Source organism: Mus caroli, chromosome 12 (assembly GCF_900094665.2).
Source record: "Mus caroli chromosome 12, CAROLI_EIJ_v1.1, whole genome shotgun sequence".
Classification (NCBI taxonomy): Eukaryota; Metazoa; Chordata; class Mammalia; order Rodentia; family Muridae; genus Mus; species Mus caroli.
Genome location: NC_034581.1, coordinates 78,686,271 through 78,703,760, shown reverse-complemented (window position 1 = coordinate 78,703,760; position 17,490 = coordinate 78,686,271). Strand labels below are relative to the sequence as shown.

At 41.9% G+C, this 17,490-nt stretch overlaps 1 protein-coding gene across 7 annotated transcripts in view; it reads right to left on the bottom strand.

Moving 5' to 3' along the window:
- Positions 1-2,506: 2,506 nt before the first annotated feature.
- Positions 2,507-17,490, bottom strand: part of Ptgr2 (prostaglandin reductase 2) — a 28,236-nt gene continuing 13,252 nt past the window's right edge. For 6 of the 7 annotated variants that reach the window (XM_021179018.2, XM_021179019.2, XM_021179016.2 and 3 more), the window contains 6 exons: positions 13,894-14,064; positions 10,144-10,353; positions 8,620-8,741; positions 8,090-8,177; positions 5,547-5,586; positions 2,507-2,858 (listed from right to left, as the gene is read on the bottom strand). In XM_021179018.2, the coding sequence (XP_021034677.1) occupies positions 2,782-2,858; positions 5,547-5,586; positions 8,090-8,177; positions 8,620-8,741; positions 10,144-10,353; positions 13,894-14,064 (708 nt within the window). In that variant the 3' untranslated portion in view covers positions 2,507-2,781. The remainder of the gene's footprint in view (positions 2,859-5,546; positions 5,587-8,089; positions 8,178-8,619; positions 8,742-10,143; positions 10,354-13,893; positions 14,065-17,490) is intronic. The other variant, XM_021179022.2, reaches the window with a different exon arrangement.

Below are 17,490 nucleotides of genomic sequence, written 5' to 3'. Positions count from 1 at the left end.
GTGCAGTCTAGCCGCGACGTCACTGCCTTTCCGCTGAGCGGAGCTGTTCAGCGGGGGCCGCGGCGGCTGGGATGGGTGGGATGGCGCGGGGTGGAGGGTAGCTTTCTCCGGAGCTAAGGACCTGTGACAGCTCCCGAAACACCAAAACCCCATGAAGAGCACCTGAAATGTTCATGGCCCAAAGAGGGACCTGGAAATCAAGCCTTGCATTGCCCCTAGGACTGGGTATGAATTTAGGCACACGTACAGCTTTAGAAACATTTAAGAATTCTCCAGAGATCTTGGATGCACTGACTGAGGGCTCAGATAACGAAGTTCCAAGCTGGATAATAGTTCTTGTTGAAACTTTCGAGTTTGACTGCTTGAAACTTAAGATCTGCCGTGGTGGCACACGCCTGTTAACTCCAGCAATCCCAGTACTCCAGGAGTTCCCGGTGAACTAGGGCTACATAGTTGAGACCTTGTCCAAAAAAACAAACAACAACAACAAAACATGATGCGGCGCGGAAGAGTAGGGGATTAAAGATAGTGCCTGTGAGAAATAATGTTCTCCGAAGGCGCTCATTTTCAAGTTAGAGATAAGCCAGGAGTCTGGATGAGCTAGGGAGTCGTAGTTTTGGTACAAAATGTTCCGGGAGAAAACAGTTTGTGCTGCGCACTGAGAAGCATGACTGTGATCCCATTTGAGGATGGCCATGACAAGGACAACTGGCCTACACAGTATCTTGGAAAAAAATCTTGGGGTGGCAAGGAGATATTTACTAGGAGCTAAAATCCTAAAATTTAAGAAAGGATTAAAAAACAAAGATTTACCAGTTACCAATATATGAAGAGATGAAGATCTGTTCAGAAAGAAAAACTGGGGTCCAGAGAAAGTATATAAAACAGGTTAGAATGCTGCAAAACTTGATTGAGTGGCTGCTAATTTGTTTTGCCTCTAAAATACATTGACTGTAAAAAAAAGTGGCCATAAGTCATACTCAGAAAACATCTCCAGTTTTATTTTTCTAAAGGTTGAGAAAATTAATAAAACAAATGTGATACATCAGTATATCTGGAATAGTCATGTCTATAACCATTGGTTAATTTACTTAATCCTATAGTTTTCTGAAGCTTGCTTACTTGGGGCTCGTTGGGGGATGGTACCATTGGGGATTAACCTCAGAGCCCCTTGAGTACTGATCAGTGTTCTGACCCTGACCACTGACTTACTTTAATCAGTGAAACTCTTAGTGATGTTTATATCTATTAGTTCTCCAAAGTATAAGCCCAGAATGGGGATACAGGCCTTTAACACTGGCACTCGGAGGCAGACAGCCAAGTGGATATCTTTGAGTTCCAGGCCAGCCTGGATTACATAGCAAGCTACCTAACAGACTCTTGTCTTTTAAAAAAAAATTCCTAAAATAAACACAAGCTTTTATCATCATGTAGTAAGTTGCTAGGCTTGCTACTCAATCAGTTGTTTGGCGGAACACAAACAGATCATCCCTGGATGTAAATCTGGTCTCTGGAGCTGCCTGACAACTCACTTATCTTCTCATCCCACTCCTAGCCCAAAACGTCCTACCCCAAACTGTTCCACAGTCTGTAAATACTCCCAATGCTGCCCCAAACCCTATGTACTTATGCCATTAAGTACAGGCAGGCTGGAGAGGTGGCCAACACTAAGAGCATCTCCTGCTCTACCAGAGGATCTGCATTCTAGAACCCAGCACCCACATGGTGGCTTAAGACTCTCTCCAGTTCCAGAGGATCCAATGCCCTCTCCAGCCACTCTCCACTGCAGGCACCAGACATGCATGTGGTGTACAGACAAACATGCGGGTAAAGATTTTTAAAGTCTCTCATCAAAAATATGGAAAGGCTTTCTCAATTCTAATACTCAATTTAAGAATGGTAAAAATGTCCCCAGTTCAACAAATGTTAACTGCTTCTCACCTTAGAATTCGTAGACTGTTTACTCAGTTCTAAAAGTAATTTAAAGATGTATATATATATATGATCCACTAATAGTTGGGGTTAAAAACCACCCAGGTTTTTTTTAATATTTGATACAAATATATGTAATATTAATTTTTATAAACAAAATTAGCCACATATTAGTGAGTGACAGCTGCCTGGCATCCCAGCAGGCTCAGCAGTGGGAGACCTGAGGAGTCAGTCCAGCCTGAGCTAAACTAACAGACCCATCTCCAAAACAATATTATTAGTTATTATAAGAAAAATAATCAGGCATAGTGGTACATGCCTACAATTCCAGGACTTAGGAAACAGAGCCCCAGGATCACAAGTTGGAGGCCAGTGTGGACGTCATATAGAGATCTTGCCTCAAAAATAAAGTAAAAAAGACAGAAAAACAAATAATATGAACTTCAATCTAGTGTGGCATTGGTTCTCAACCTTCCTAACACACCCACCCTTTAATACTGTCTCTTGTGGTGACCCCCCAACCATAAAATTATTTGGTTGTTACCTTATAACTGTAATTTTGATGTTATGAATAATAATGTAAATATCTGTTATGCAAGATATCTGATATGTAACTCCTCTGGAGGGGTCATGACCCACAGCTTGAGAACCCCTGTATTATGGCAAGCAATCACATGTTAAATGTATAGTGAATATGATATTGAAGATAAAGTGGTTATACAACAAAGAAAATATTATCACACTAGAATCGAGAACTATCTATACAAAAAGATTATTTTTTAAATGTATCTTAAGAATCTTTGTGGGAAGTGAAAAATGGAGGGCTTCCTTGATGAAGACACACCAAGACTACAGAGAAGAATCTTCTGAAATGCAGACGATCTGTTTCCCTACGTTGCCCCCTGTCATCATGGACTGGAATGCAACTGAAAGAAAAACAAAACTTGTTGTCTGAAAAGAGAAATGTTACTATATGTCTGTTAGAAGTCTAACATATAAAATTAGTTTGAATAATTTCTTCTGTGATTTTACTTTTAAGGTTGTTTGTTTGTTTGTTTTGTGGCTGGGTGGTAGTGGTGCATGCCTTTAATCCCAGCACTCCTATGAGTTTGAGGCCAGCCTGGTCTACAGAGTGAGTTCCAGGACAGCCCACACTAACCAGTGAAAGCCTGTTGGGGGATGTGGGAGGTATTTTTATGTGGAGCTGGAGAGATGGCTTAGTGTTTGAGAGTGCTTGTTACTCTTGCAGAGGACATGGGTTCAGTTCTCAGCACTCACATGATAGCTTACAACCATTCCTATTCCTGGCAGCAGCTCTAGAGGATCCAACACTGTCTTCTGAATTTAATGAGCACCATGCATGCATATGGTGTAGACCAGGCTGGATCTATAGATAGATCCACCTGTTTCTGCCTCCTGTGCTGGAATTAAAGGCATGCAACACCATCACCCAGCTTCTCTATGGTTTGTGGCTTTGATTTGTTTTGTTTAATACTACATACAGAAGAAAACTCTCATGGTATATGCATGTAAAACCAGCGTTCTGGAGTTAAGCTAGAGGATCACGAGTTAAGGCCAGTCTGGGCTATAGAACAAGACTCTAAAACAACCAGAAAGAATTGGGCAGGAGAGAGAGCACACTGCCTCCCTCAGATACAGTCTATATTTTAGAAACCTAGGGAAAGTTCCATTGAACAGTGAGCTTGGATGTGGGGACCTGCCCCAGGCTGGCCTGAAGAAAGAATTAATGCATTTTGAAATGTGAGAAAAGGAAGAGGAGAGGGAAAGGAGAGCCTGCTTCAAACAAGCACAGACAAAAGGTACAGGTAAGATACAAAGCAATCCAATCAACACCTGAAAAGCTGTGGCTGCGCTGAGGACACAGCTCAGGCAGTAATGCGCCACCGGCCTAGCATAGGAGCAGCTCTCAGTTAACCCAGCACTGCATACACGGATTGTTATTCTTACCTGTAGTTCCTGGGGCAGGAAGGTAAAGAGTTCAGGATCATCCTAGCTTTGACTGAAAGAAACCTAGCCTCCAAAAGACTGAAAAATAACAAAAACCCCACTGCTGTTTAAAGGGGAAATGTCTAACCTGTATCCATATAACAGTACAGACTCTGAGTAAAGGCAAATAAATATGGGGCCAAAATGTCAGCAAAAACAATTTTAAATAATTCAAAATGTTAGAAACTTAACAAGCTTTATGAGTAAATACAGCATATACTTGTTAAGCCAAATGAGTAAAATTTATGTTGAAATACAAAATCTCAGTTTGGAATATATTAATTTTTTTTCAAAAAAGGAAAATATCAAAAAAAAAAAAAGGAAAATATCAGTTTGTTTTAAGCCTTTTCATTTGAAATGAACAAGAGAATGTCTATGTTAGGCAAAAAAGAAAACAAAAATGGAATTTAGAAATCTTATTAATCTTATATCTGAGAAATTTAATCTGAGAAGTTACCTAAAGCCTATAAAGCTTTCATAGTGCTTATGTCTTTAAGCTGAGAAGCCAAAGCAATACACATAAAACATATGACGTTCTACTTGGACTATGAAGACTGCCTCCTGATGTGGTTGAATACAGCGTGTCAGGCTTGCTGTGCTTGCGGCTTGCTCCTCAGCCGTACTCTTTAGGGGGTTCTGGGAGCTTTAGGAAGTGGGACTTAGCTGGAGAGAGTAGGTCACTAGAGTTGAGCCCTTCCTTTCTCTCTTCTCAGTTTCCTGTCCACCATGATGGAAAAAGTGCCCACATGTACTCCCATGACGATCTGCCCCACCCAAGTGCATGGGCCACGTGACCATGAACTGAACCCTCTAAAATCATGAGCAAAACAATTCCCTAACATTTTATTTTGGGCATTTTCTCACGATGATAAAACGTAACTCATACACATAGGAAATATCACTAAAGTCAACTCTAACGGTATTGGATTGCAGTCATTTAGAAAGCCTGCATATCTAGGACTGTTTATGGGAAGAGATAATTCCATTTTGTTTGTTTTATTTTGAAGACAGTCTCACATAGCTGAGAATGACCTCGGTTGGCCGTGTGCCTGGGGTTACAGTGGTTGCTACTATGGGTGATCCATTTGTGCTTCATTCTTGGCACACAAGCACTCTACCAACCAGCCTGCATCCTCAGCCCCAGCCATAAGTTATAACAAGAAAATAAGATGGGTGTGGTGGCAAATGCCTGTAATTCCAGCACTTTCAGGGTGAAAGCAGAAGGATCAGGAATTTAAGGTCAACCCAGCTTCAGCTGCCAATTAAGTTTAATACCAACGAGAGAGAGAGAGAGAGAGAGAGAGAGAGAGAGAGAGAGAGAGAGATGGTGGGGGAAGAAGATACATCCCCAAGGCCCAGGCAGGTCCCATCCCCCCTCGCTGCATATACAAAAGCACAGTGTTTCCGCTGACACTGATCCCCTGTGCTTCTAAAAAGGGGGAGAAGAGTGGCTCGGGGTTAGCACAGTGGGGAAATGTGTGCTCAATGTGCACAAGGCCATAGGCCCATTCTCTAGAACAAAAGAAAAACACCTGAAAGGTAGTGTTAAAAGAAAACCCACTCCATGTGTTGAACACATATATGAAATCAATCTTTATTCATCTTACCTCCCATGTTTTCCAAGCCGTTTGCCACGGTCTCCTTGATCTGTAAATCACAATAGCTAGATTTAGGGCTAATGGTTTCCATAAAATTAAACAATACTGTTTAGAACAGTAATATCCTGTATTCCCATTGTCTAATCTTTCTAAAAAACTTTTTGTTTTTTCCATTCATTTGTTTTGTGGGTGGGTGCACACGTGTCATTCAGAGCATGCAACTTGCAGATCCTTTTTCTTTCTCTCCATAGAGCAGGCTGGCCTCCCAGGTGAAGTTTAAAGACCTGCGCTACAGGCTCAGCTGCGTTCTTTCTGTCACATGGGTTCTGGGGATCAAACTCAGTTCTTCTACTTAGCAGTGAGTGTCCATACTTCCTGAGCAATTTTACAGTCCCATCCCACCCCAGCCCCTCTCCAGCCTACGTTAAACAAACTGTACACCCAGGTTTTGTAGCAGAGAAGGACCTTGAACTATGATCCTCTCCTGCCCTCACCTCCCAAGTGCTCGCATGACAGGCCTGTGCCACTGTACCAGTTTTACTTTCTGCTTCATGCATGCTAAGCATGTACCCTACCAAGTTACACCCCCAGTCCATAAAGACCCTCTTGGAAAACATTATCTAAGTATACACATATATAATCATTCTCAAGTTTCAAGGACATCTTATCACAGATTAATAATTTCTTTTTTTTAAAGGTGTACTCCACCTCTATTCCTAGTGGAGTTTCACTTTAAAAAAAAAAAAAAAAAAAGATGTATGTATGTATGTATTTAATGTGAGTACCCTGTAGCAGTCTTCAGACACACCAGAAGAGGGCATTGGATCTCATTACAGATGGTTGTGAGCCACCATGTGGTTGCTAGGAATTGAACTCAGGACCTTCGGAAGAGCAGTCAGTGCTCTTAACCACTGAGCCATCTCACCAGCCCCCAGATTAATAATTTCTAATTTTGCCCAACAACTAAAAGAGATGTGGGAATAACCACAAAGAAAAAATATTAAAAGTATATTTACTGAACTCTATAGAAATCATAAGGAAATAGGTTGTATGAAACCAAAATAATTAACACATTAGTGAGCTTACAGATATACTGTACTTTCTAAAATGCAGTAATGACTCATTCTAGTTATATAAAATTTAACACATTTCCATTAAAAAAAAAGATTAGCCAAAGACAGTTCTGATATGTGCCTATATGACTTTTAAGAAAGCACAGTTTCTGGGGCTGGAGAGACGGCTCAGCAGTTAAGACTGCTGCTCTCCCAGAGGACCCAGGTTCAATTCCCAGTTACCCAGATGACATCTCACAATTGTCTGTAACTCCAGTTCCTGGGGAATCTGACACCTACTTCTAGCCTCTGTGAGAACCAGGGCAAGCAAGTGATACACATACATTCCTGTAGACAAAGCATCTATACACGTAAAATTGAATTAATTTAAAAATTCAGAATTTCTAAGTACAATTCATAAATATTTTTTAAATTAATAAACACTACAAATTTAGATTTCAGGAGAAACTGCTATTGATTTTGTGAATAACCTATGGAAAATAAAGCTTAATTGTTTAAACGAGCCCGGTGTGGTGGTGTGAGCCTTTAATCCCAGCAGAGGCAGAGAGGCAGAGAGGCAGGGTGCAGGGGTACGGGGGCGCGGGGGGCACAGGGGTGCAGAGCAGAGGCAGAGGCAGAGGCAGGACGAATTTCCAGGCCAGCTTGTTCTACAAAGTGGATCCTGGACAGCCAGGGCTGGTTACACTGAGAAATCCTGTCTCAACACAAAACAAAAACTGTTTCAAAGATTTTATTTTTATTTTATGTTATGAGTGTTTTGCCTACATATATTTATGTGTGTATATTTGTGCACCACTTTGTCCCTGTAGGGCCAAGAGAGGTCACTGGATTCCCTGGCACTGAGTTAGTTAGAGACAGCGGGTAGCATGTGGGTGTGGGAACCAAATCCAGGTCCTCTGCAAAAGCTGCGAGTGCTCTCAGCCACAGCGGTGTCTGCCATCTGCGGGCCTGAGCTCAATAAAAACTGCAAAAGGCGATAAAAGGGCTCCGCAATCAGATCACAGTCACTGGGAGGGAATTTACTCAGAGGTTGACTTTCTGAAGTGTGTGCCTGTGAGTATGTGCATGAGAGTGCGGCTGCTTAGGGGTTGCAGAGAGGGTCACAGAGCCCTGGAGCTGCAGTCACAGCCACTGTGAGCCTGACAATCCTGCTGGAGAACAGTGTTGGGTCCGTCCTCTGTAAGAGTACTGTGTGCTCTAAACCACTGAGCCATTTCTCTAGCCCATCTTTTCTAGGAATTCTTCATAGTAAAATAAAAGCATGCCAAATGTCAGAAAAATATATACATTTATAGTTAATAAATAGAAGTTCAGGCTGGGGATGTGGCTCAGTTGGTAGAGTTCTTGGTTAGTCCTGGGTAGAGCATGACTACAATCCTCACACTAGTGAGGAAGAGGTAGTAGGCTAAGGTCACTTCGTGCCAAGTTCAAGACCAGCTTGAGGTACGCAATACCTGGTTCCAAGAGCAAAAGTTTTACCTTTAGCTTTCCTTCTTTAAACCACTGACTCAGCTGTAGAATTCCAGGCTCAAATTTATCTTTATAATTTACTACCGTAAATCTCTCTCTGCAAGTAGGAAATAAAAGAATTAGAGAACTTTCAAGAGTGAGAACCCGAATGGTAGTATCTTGTTAGTCTTTAAGGGGGCATTTGACCATGCTGAGTCTGGTCAGACACAGTTGTAGGTGTCGGTAAGGTGGAAGGAAGGACACTAACTTTGCCTGTTTATCTCTGCTTATCTCTACAAGCTATTTGACAACAGCACCGAGATTTTTCCTTTGTGGATAGCGTTCTCTCCCTGTCCTCACAGGATTTCATACCAGAAGTGTTAGTTGTCTGAGGATAAGTGATGAACCAAAATTTAAATACTGAGCTTCCTTAAATAGATACTTTTCAGTTTTATTTAATAAGAAAAAACCTGTAACTGAGTACATTTCACACCCATGTACTTATCTCCCCAGCCCAGCCCCTGTGAAGGTAGCAGTGAGGACAGAGGTGAAGGACACACCTTGTGATGTTTCTTTCCTTCCGGATGGCTTCTACCGCAGGGGGCAGTGGAGGAGGGTAGGGCACATCTTTATTGTACTGAGAAATCTGACCACACAGAACGATGTGGCTGTTCTCATTCATCTGTGGAGAGAAACGCTGATGATTAGACCCTGGGCACCTTTCCAATTGATGGATTTATGACTAATCAATGAAAGCCTACTTAACCATCACACGACGTTGCCAACTAATTGCATTTGTTTTGAAGATTTACCTACTTAGAAGTATTTAAAATTTTTAATTTATTTGTTGTACCTGCATGAATTTTCTGTTCACCATATGCATCAGCCCTAGCGCTGAAGTCCTATGTGCACTGAAATGTTAACAAGAACAGCTAGTTATATTAGTTGTCACTGACACTGACCTTGCTACTCTTATTAGTAGTCATATATTTCTTTTTTAAAAGCTTTACTATTTTTAATTATGTGTATATATATGGGTCTGTGTGTTGGAACTATAACAGGGCCCCAGACCTCAGCACAACTGACTCCATGATGGAAGTACCATTCAGGCTGTAAAACTCAGCACTTTGACAGCACCACCTGCCAAAAATGAAAACAAAGACCTAATCCATCAAAGTCCACAATCCTGCTTTTGGCTTCTTAGCTTTCCTTCTGACTAACTGGTCTTGTTAACTGAACTATACCAATTTAGGATATGGTTTTTATGCTTAAAAGCTCACCCTGAGAAAGGTTCAGAGCTACACTAGGATCCTAAACATGTTATGTAGTTGGTAGCCAGCTAATAAAAGACTTTCTATTGACTTAAACCAATGTCCCAGTAGTCTTCTCTGCTGGACACCCCACAACAGATACATGCATATAAGGGCAAGTGCCTGAGGAGGCCAGAAGTGTCAGTCCTCCTTGGAGCTTGACTTACAGGGGTTTGAGCTGCCTGACTGACATAGATGACATAGAAGCTGGGAATCAAGCTTAGGTCCTCTGCAAAAGCAGTACATACTCTCAACCTGAACCATTCTCTGGCCCAGTAATATAGTTCTTTAGATTTAAATAATTTAATCTCAACTGCAGGTAATTTTACATATAGTAAATTCTTATTATCAACTGTTGATATTTTACTACACTATCAATAAAAAATATATAACACTTATAATCTATGAAAACAATCTCCCTACTCAACTCAGGGTTATGGCTATGAGGTGATTGATAGATGGTGATCAGGGTCTCACCATTCAAAACTGCACCTCTTAATTTTTCACAACAGTAAATTGGAGGTAAAAATACTATATTGCTAGGCAGGAACTGAAATTCAGAATACAAATGTGCAATCAAATGAAAGTATCAATAAAATCTTTTGTATAACTTAAATACAATAATGATAATGCAATCTTTCAAAATGAGCCTTGTAATTTTATAGCTCCCCCTCTATATCAAACAAAAGTAGATCACAATAAATAACTATTATTTTATATTAAGTAATCTGTAACATAGTAGAGATCTGTAACAGAGACGAATCAGCAGACAACCTGACTTATCACCGCGTTGCTGATGTCACCTCCAACATTGTCAAAGTAGACGTCCACTCCGCCCGGGCACGCTTCTCGCAGCTGCTCTGCCACATTCCCTGTTTTGTAATTAACTGCAGCATCAAACCCCAGCTCTGAGGTCAAAAAGAGACATTTTTCCTGCGTTCCACAAATTCCCACCACTCTGGAACAGCCAAGCAGGTGGCCAATCTGGGGAGGAAGTTTTTGAAAATTAAACGACTTTATATTCACAGAGACATAAAAATGTCAAGTATACAAGATATTATTGCAAGTAGAAGAGAGTATTTATCCTGGATAATTTTTATGTCAGCTTGACACAACTTCTGAGAGGAGGGAACTTCAATTGAAAAAAAATGCCTCCATAAAATTTAAGTGTAGTGTATTTTCTTAATTAGTGTTTGAAGTGGGAGGGCCCAGCCTATTGTGATTGGTACCACCCCTGGGCTGATGATCCTAGTAAAAAGCCAGTACAATAGAATAGTACTCCTCCTTCTCTGCATCAGGTCTTATCTCTGGGTTTGTACCATTTAAGTTCCTGCCCTGACTTCCATCAGTGATGGACTGTTACTTGGAAGTAGAAGCAGAATAGACTCTTAGCTTTATTTTGGTCATAATGTTTCATCATAGCAATATTAACACTTAGACAGTATTTGTCACAATTTAGATTTGATGACAGTGCTTTTAACTTAAAAAAATAATAAATGTTTTTTTTTTTTCTTTGAGACTGGGTTGTCTGTATAGCCCAGGCTGGCCTTGAATGCAGAGATCTACTACCTCTGCTTGCCTGCCTTTGCCTCACAAGTGCTGAGATTAAAGGTGTGCACCACCACTGATTGTTTAACAAAAAATTTAAAGCATTACTATCCACACCTCTGATCCTAGCACAAGACAAGAGTATCTCTATGAGTTCAAAGCCAGCCTGTTCTACATAGTGAGTTCTAGGACAGCCAAGAGAACATGTACCCCAAAATAAACAAAACAAAAAAACAAAGACTGAGGACAGATAATGTGATCCTTTAAAAAACTAAACAATAAAATGTAGTTTAAAATTCAACCTTAATATAAGTAATGAGACCCAAAGTATCACTCTTAAAATTCAATAATTTTCAGGGCAGTGAAGAACACAAATTACAGCTAAAATATAGTATTCTATTTCCCATACTATAAAGGCTACTGTGTCTGTTACTTTCTGTTGCTATGATAAAACACCAGAAGCAAAAGCAGCCTAAGGAAGAGAGATTATGGTTTCAGATGAACAAGAGTCCATCATGGTGCTGGTGGCAGGAGCAGGAAGTAGAAATCATACCTTCAGCCACAAGCAGGAAGAGGAAAGCAACTGTAGGATGAGGCTATGAACTCTCAAAGCCTGTCCCCGTGACATGCTTCCCCCAGCAAGGCTGCACCATCTCCCCAAACAGCAGCACCAACTGGGCAACAAGTGTTCAATAGCAGAGGTTATGGGACATTCTCATTCAAGCCCCCACAGCTGCTATGGTGGCTCATCTTGACTGTCCACTTGACAAGCTCTAGCATCACCATCTAGCAAACCTCTGGGCATATCTGTAATGACTTATCTACATTAGGTTAACTGAAAAGGGAAGACCCACCACAAATGTGGGTGGTACCATCCCATGGCCCGGGGTCCCACACTGAACACACAGAAGAAAGCGAGCTGAGTACAAGCATCCCTTGCTTTCTGTTTCTTGAGTGCTGATGCAATTGGACAATCTGCCTTGGGCACCTATGATCCTGACTTCCGTGCCAGAAGAAACCACACCCTGGACCTGTGTACCAAGTACAACCCTCCTTGCTTGGGTCACCTCTGTCACACTTTATCACAGCAAAGACAACTAATATAGCTACTATTTATAAAACACTGCACTTTGTACAGTCTTTCAGAACATTTACTGCATGCCTACAAATCAATACATGGCACTATTGTAATCTCAGCATGTTATGAGAGGGTGAGGGAGGAGGAACAGGAATTCAGGGCTAGCCAGGCAGACAAGTGACTGTGCCTCAAAATATAAACAAACAAACAACCTTCTTGAAGAAGAATTAAGATTTTTTTTTAAAAAATATGAGTTTGATTTTATGTTGTTTGGTGCGGGCAACGTAGAGCCTCATCCATGCTTAACAAGGGCTCTCACTACTGAACTACAACCCAAGCAAGACCCCTGTGGTAGTTTGATTATAATTAGCCCCCATAGGCTTATAGGGAGTGGCACTATTAGGTGTTGGAGGAAGTATGTCACCATGGGGGTAGGCTTTGAGGTTTTATATGCTTAAGCTACACCTATCCTGGCTAAGTCTCCCTCTGCTGCCTGTTGATCAAGATGTAGAACTCTCAGCTCCTTCTCCAGCACCATGTCTGCCTGCAGCAGCCATGTTTCTTGCCAGACAATAATGGAGTGACCCTCTCAACTGTAAGCCTGCCCCAATTAAATGTTTTCCTTGATAAGCATTGCCATGGTCATGGTGTCTCTTTACTGCCCAACTAAGACAATCTGTCATTGTTTGTAAAGATGTATTTGTGTGTTTGGCTGTATGTGTGTATGTATGTATGTATGTATGTATGTATGTATGTATGTATGTATGATGTACACGTTTGGTGCCTGAGAAGCAAGAAGGCAGCAGCAGGTCCCCTGACCTGGAGTTATAGAGTCCTAAGGCACTCAATGGGGCTGAGACCTAGACCTTGGTTCTCTGCAAGAATGGCAAATGCTCTTAACCACGGAGCCACCTCTCCAACCCTGCCTGTTTGTCTTTAATTCAATTACAGACAGATTGCTATGACTTTTATCCCTACATGGATAACAGAACTACTTTAACATTTGCCACATCATTTTATTTAACAGAGAGACACAAACCCCTGTATTTTCTATATTGTTGTCAACAAAATCTAAATAGGTAATAACACCTTTTCTGCCCACAATGTGTAAAGTAATGACATATGATCTTAAAAATTTGAAATAAGAGGGCTGGAGAGATGGCTCAGTGGTTAAGAGCACTTACTGCTCTTACTGAGTTCTGTTCCAAACACCAATATCAGGAGGCTCACAACCACTTGTAACTCTAGTTCCAAGGGATCTAAAACACAAACATACTTGCAGGCACTCACTCATACACATCACAAAAACAACAAATCTTTTTTAATTGAAATAATTTTTCTTTCACATATGTCTATCCTATGTGATATACATTACATTATAGACATTACAGTCAGCCACATTCCCATTTCTTATCCCCCTCCCATTCCTTCTGGAATTCCTTCTTCATCTTAACGCATCCCGCTCCTACATTTGTTTGTTTTTTAAAAACCCATTACATTGAATTAGTGTTGCTTGCATGTGCATGGGTATAAGGTTATTTGCTGGCCAACTCCTAGAATATATTAATTACTTTTCATGAAAACATTTTATGTAGTCCAAGCTGGGCTTGAACTCAGTAAGTAGCAGAGGATAACACTGAACTTCTGAACTTCTGATCTTCCTGCCTCCGTTCCCGATGTGCTGAGATTATCGGTGTGCATCACCACACCACTTTATGTGGGGTTAAGGATCAAACTCCGAGCTTCATACATGCTAGGCAAGCACTCTAGCAAATGAGCCATGTCACCGGCCCGTAGTTTTATATTTTAAATTATATGCACATAATTATGTGTTTAGATTATATACATGTATTGTGTCTTCTGTTTTAGGAAAGTTAGGTAACTTTTGGAAACTTTACCTGCCCAGCCAAAGATCCACAGGCGCCTGCTGCTCCGCTGACAACCATTGTCTGATTAGATCCAGCAGATATGTGACCTTTCTCCTGTACCCCAATCAAGGAAGTCAAGCCAGGCATACCTATAGCCCCAAGAAAATACGAAAGGTGTCCATCTACAAGTTGTGGGTCTACCTAAAATAAAAGACATAGATTTTAAACAACACTGAAATTAATGTTTTATTCCCCAACGACCTTCATGTTAAATTTCTATATCCCCTAAGTATAATAGATCAAGACTTTTAGGTGGTCTTCAAGGTTAAATAAGGTCATAAAGCCGGAACCTAATACATGCATGCCATTAGAGGAAGGAACAGATGCACTATCCCTCACTGCCTGAAAAGTATTTGCTAACACGACAAGGCCTTTTCCTGCAAGCTGGAAGAGACCTTGCCAGAAACAGAATGTTCCAGAACCTCAGTCTTGGGTTTTTAACCTTTAGAATAGGAAGTGTGTCCCTGCTGATTAAACTACCCAGTCTGTGTAAACCCACACATAAAAAGAAAAAGCAATAAATATTCTCTTCACATTAACAAAACCAACTTTAACAGTTCTTACATAAACAATTTTTTGTGAATTTCCATGTATATACCAGTAGAGAAAAAAATGTGTACTAGGAAAATACAGGGCAAAGTCATAAGGTTTTTAAATCTCTGCAATTGCAAAGCAAACAGATCTAAAATCCCAACTAATGGGCTGGAGAGATGGCTCAGCGGTTAAGAGCACTGTCTTGCTCTTCCAGAGGTCCTGAGTTCAATTCCCAGCAACCACATGGTAAGTCACAACCATCTCTAATGGGATCTAATGCCCTCTTCTTGTGTGTCTGAAGACAGCTACAGTGTACATATGTCTCGAGCTAGTGCCTCGCCAACAAGAACACACTCGGACAACCGGATTCTTCTGCAGCAAGCTTTATTGCTTCATCAGGAGGAAGACCCCGAACCCCGGAAAATAGTGCTACTTATATATACTTTAGCGTGGCGTGTCAGCACCTGATTTGTTGCTCGCCCATCGCCTCATTGCTACACCCCGGGATGGGCAGTGACTTGGCACGAATTCACTCTTGCACCTGCGCACATTGCTTGTTTACCAGTTAGGCACAGCGGAAGCCGGAGCCATCTTGAAATGGCGATTGCTCACGGCTCTCCACATACATACATATAATAAATAAATCTTAAAAAAAAAAAATGAACCCAACTCATTTGAGCAGAGATACTAAGTAGGTAACTAAGCTGCTCCCAGAACCCATACAGTATGAAACTAAAATCCCAGCCTGGGGTGGGCTACGTCCCTTCACGTTGTTGGAAACAGACCCCCAACAATAAAGGCAACTGCCATGGATGCTGGTTGCTCACGGGAACTAGATGGTGAGATCCTAGGGCCTGCTCAAGTGGCAAGCCACAGAGAAATCAGCGCTAACTGAGCTAGAAGCTCCCTCTCCCTGTGAGGACTTCGTGCCATTCAAACCGCTGGGGGAAGAACGTCATCAGTACTTTCCTTAGCTGTGGACCCTGTCTGCAACAACACCAATCCTCTAGGCAAAATGTGTGTGGTGGTACACAGTAGCAAGCGTGTCACAGGTAACTGGCCACTTTCTGAGTGGATGTGAGGTCCAGTTCTGAAAGAAGGAATTTACATCTGGAACTATAAACCTGATCTGAAGCCTGTGGCCAGTGAGGCCACAGCTGTAATGGGGAGGCTACTGCATTTGCTCTGCTAAGTAGACAAGATGTGCCTGTCAGACTGCCTTCTAAATAATATTTCTGCCCATCATGCTGCTGTCGGTTTTGGTCGGTCTCTTTGCAGTAGGCAGCAGTAACTGCATAGCCTCATAGCTGGTCAAAGCGCTGAGAGGAAGTGGCTGCTGAAAGCCCAGCCACAACTGAGATGTCAGCATCACCCACTCTAAAGATGAGAGCGGGAAAGGAGAGAGAGTAGACGCAACGTAGGAGCCATACATGAGGATAACATACTGTCTGCAAGGCATGAATGTCATGGCTGTGATCGTCCCCCTCAGAGCAGCTATGATTATCTACCTAAAACCTACACACAATTGAGCTCGCCGACACCGTCTCATGGGAGGTAGGGGCTCACAAGCACCACTCCATGGGACGTTATAGTTAGGCACGTGTATTTTTAGATACAAGTCTGTGATTTAAAATGTAAAACTGAGGGCTGGTGATGAGGCTCAGTTGGTAGAATGCTTGCCGAGCATGCATAAGAAGCCCTGGACTCAACCCCAATACCACGTGAAAAAGAAACAGTTATGTACACATGTAATCCCACACAGGAGGCCAAGGCAGGAAGATGAGATCCTCAAGGTCATCCTCTGCTCCACACTGAGTTCAAAGCCACCCTAGACTCCATGAAACCTTCAATCAAACAGGTGGTAGGCCTTGTGGAACTGGAGAGATGGCTCAACAATTAAAAGTGCTGTCTGCTTTTCTAGAGGACCAGGATTTGATTCTCAGCACCCACATGGTGACTCACAACCATTTGTAACTCCGGTTCCAGCGATCTGACACCCTCTTCTGGCATCTCCAGTATAAAGCATACAAGTGGTACAGACACACATGCAACCAAACATCCATATACAAAAAGGTTCTTAAAAATAAATATTTAGGCTGGGCATGGTGGCACATTCCTTTAATCCCAGCACTAGGGAGGCAGGTGGATCAAGCTGGTCTATAAAGTCTAGAATAGCCCAGTTACACAGAGAAACTGTCTCAAATAACCGAAACCAAACAAATATAATCAAGATGAGGAGCATGACGACGTTCGAAGGGTAACAGAAGGCGAGGGACTTACCACTTCATTTTGCATTTTACAGTGCTGGTGACTAAACACAGGCTCTCACCCAGAACTAGGAAAACTCCATTCCTCTGAACTACAACTCTAGCCTTGAGGCACGTGTTAAAGGCAAATGAGGAAAGTCATTTTCAGACAGTTACTCTTTTTATGTATGTGAGTATACTGTCACTGCCACCATGTGGTTGTTGGGAATTGAACTCAGGGCCTTTGGAAGAGCTGTCAGTGCTCTTAACTGCTGAGCCATCTCTCCAGCCCCCAGACAGTTACTCTTGACTGCAGGAACCAATACCTAGGATGCTAAGAGCTCCACAGGTGATGTGTAGACATCTTCCCTACAGGTGCCCTTCCAGTAAGGTTTTGGTTGTAAGAATCACTACAATAGTTCCTTTTTGTTTTTAAGACTGGGCGTTACTATGCAACCTTAGCTGGTCTAGAACTCACTAGTGCAGACTGGACAGGCCTGGAATTTGTGGAGATCTGGAGAACCATCTGCTTCTGCCCCTCAAGTTTTAGGATTAAAGGTGTGTACCACCACACCCAGCTCTGCAATGGTTCTTATCACAGAGTCTCCCAGGAGCCCTTCCTTCAAAATGGCTGCCCAGTCCATTTTGTTAAGTGTGAAAAACTGATATTTATGTATCAGCAGCTCTCACAAACTAGTTAAGAATTTGTAAATAAGCCGGGCGTGGTGGCGCACGCCTTTAATCCCAGCACTCGGGAGGCAGAGGCAGGCGGATTTCTGAGTTCGAG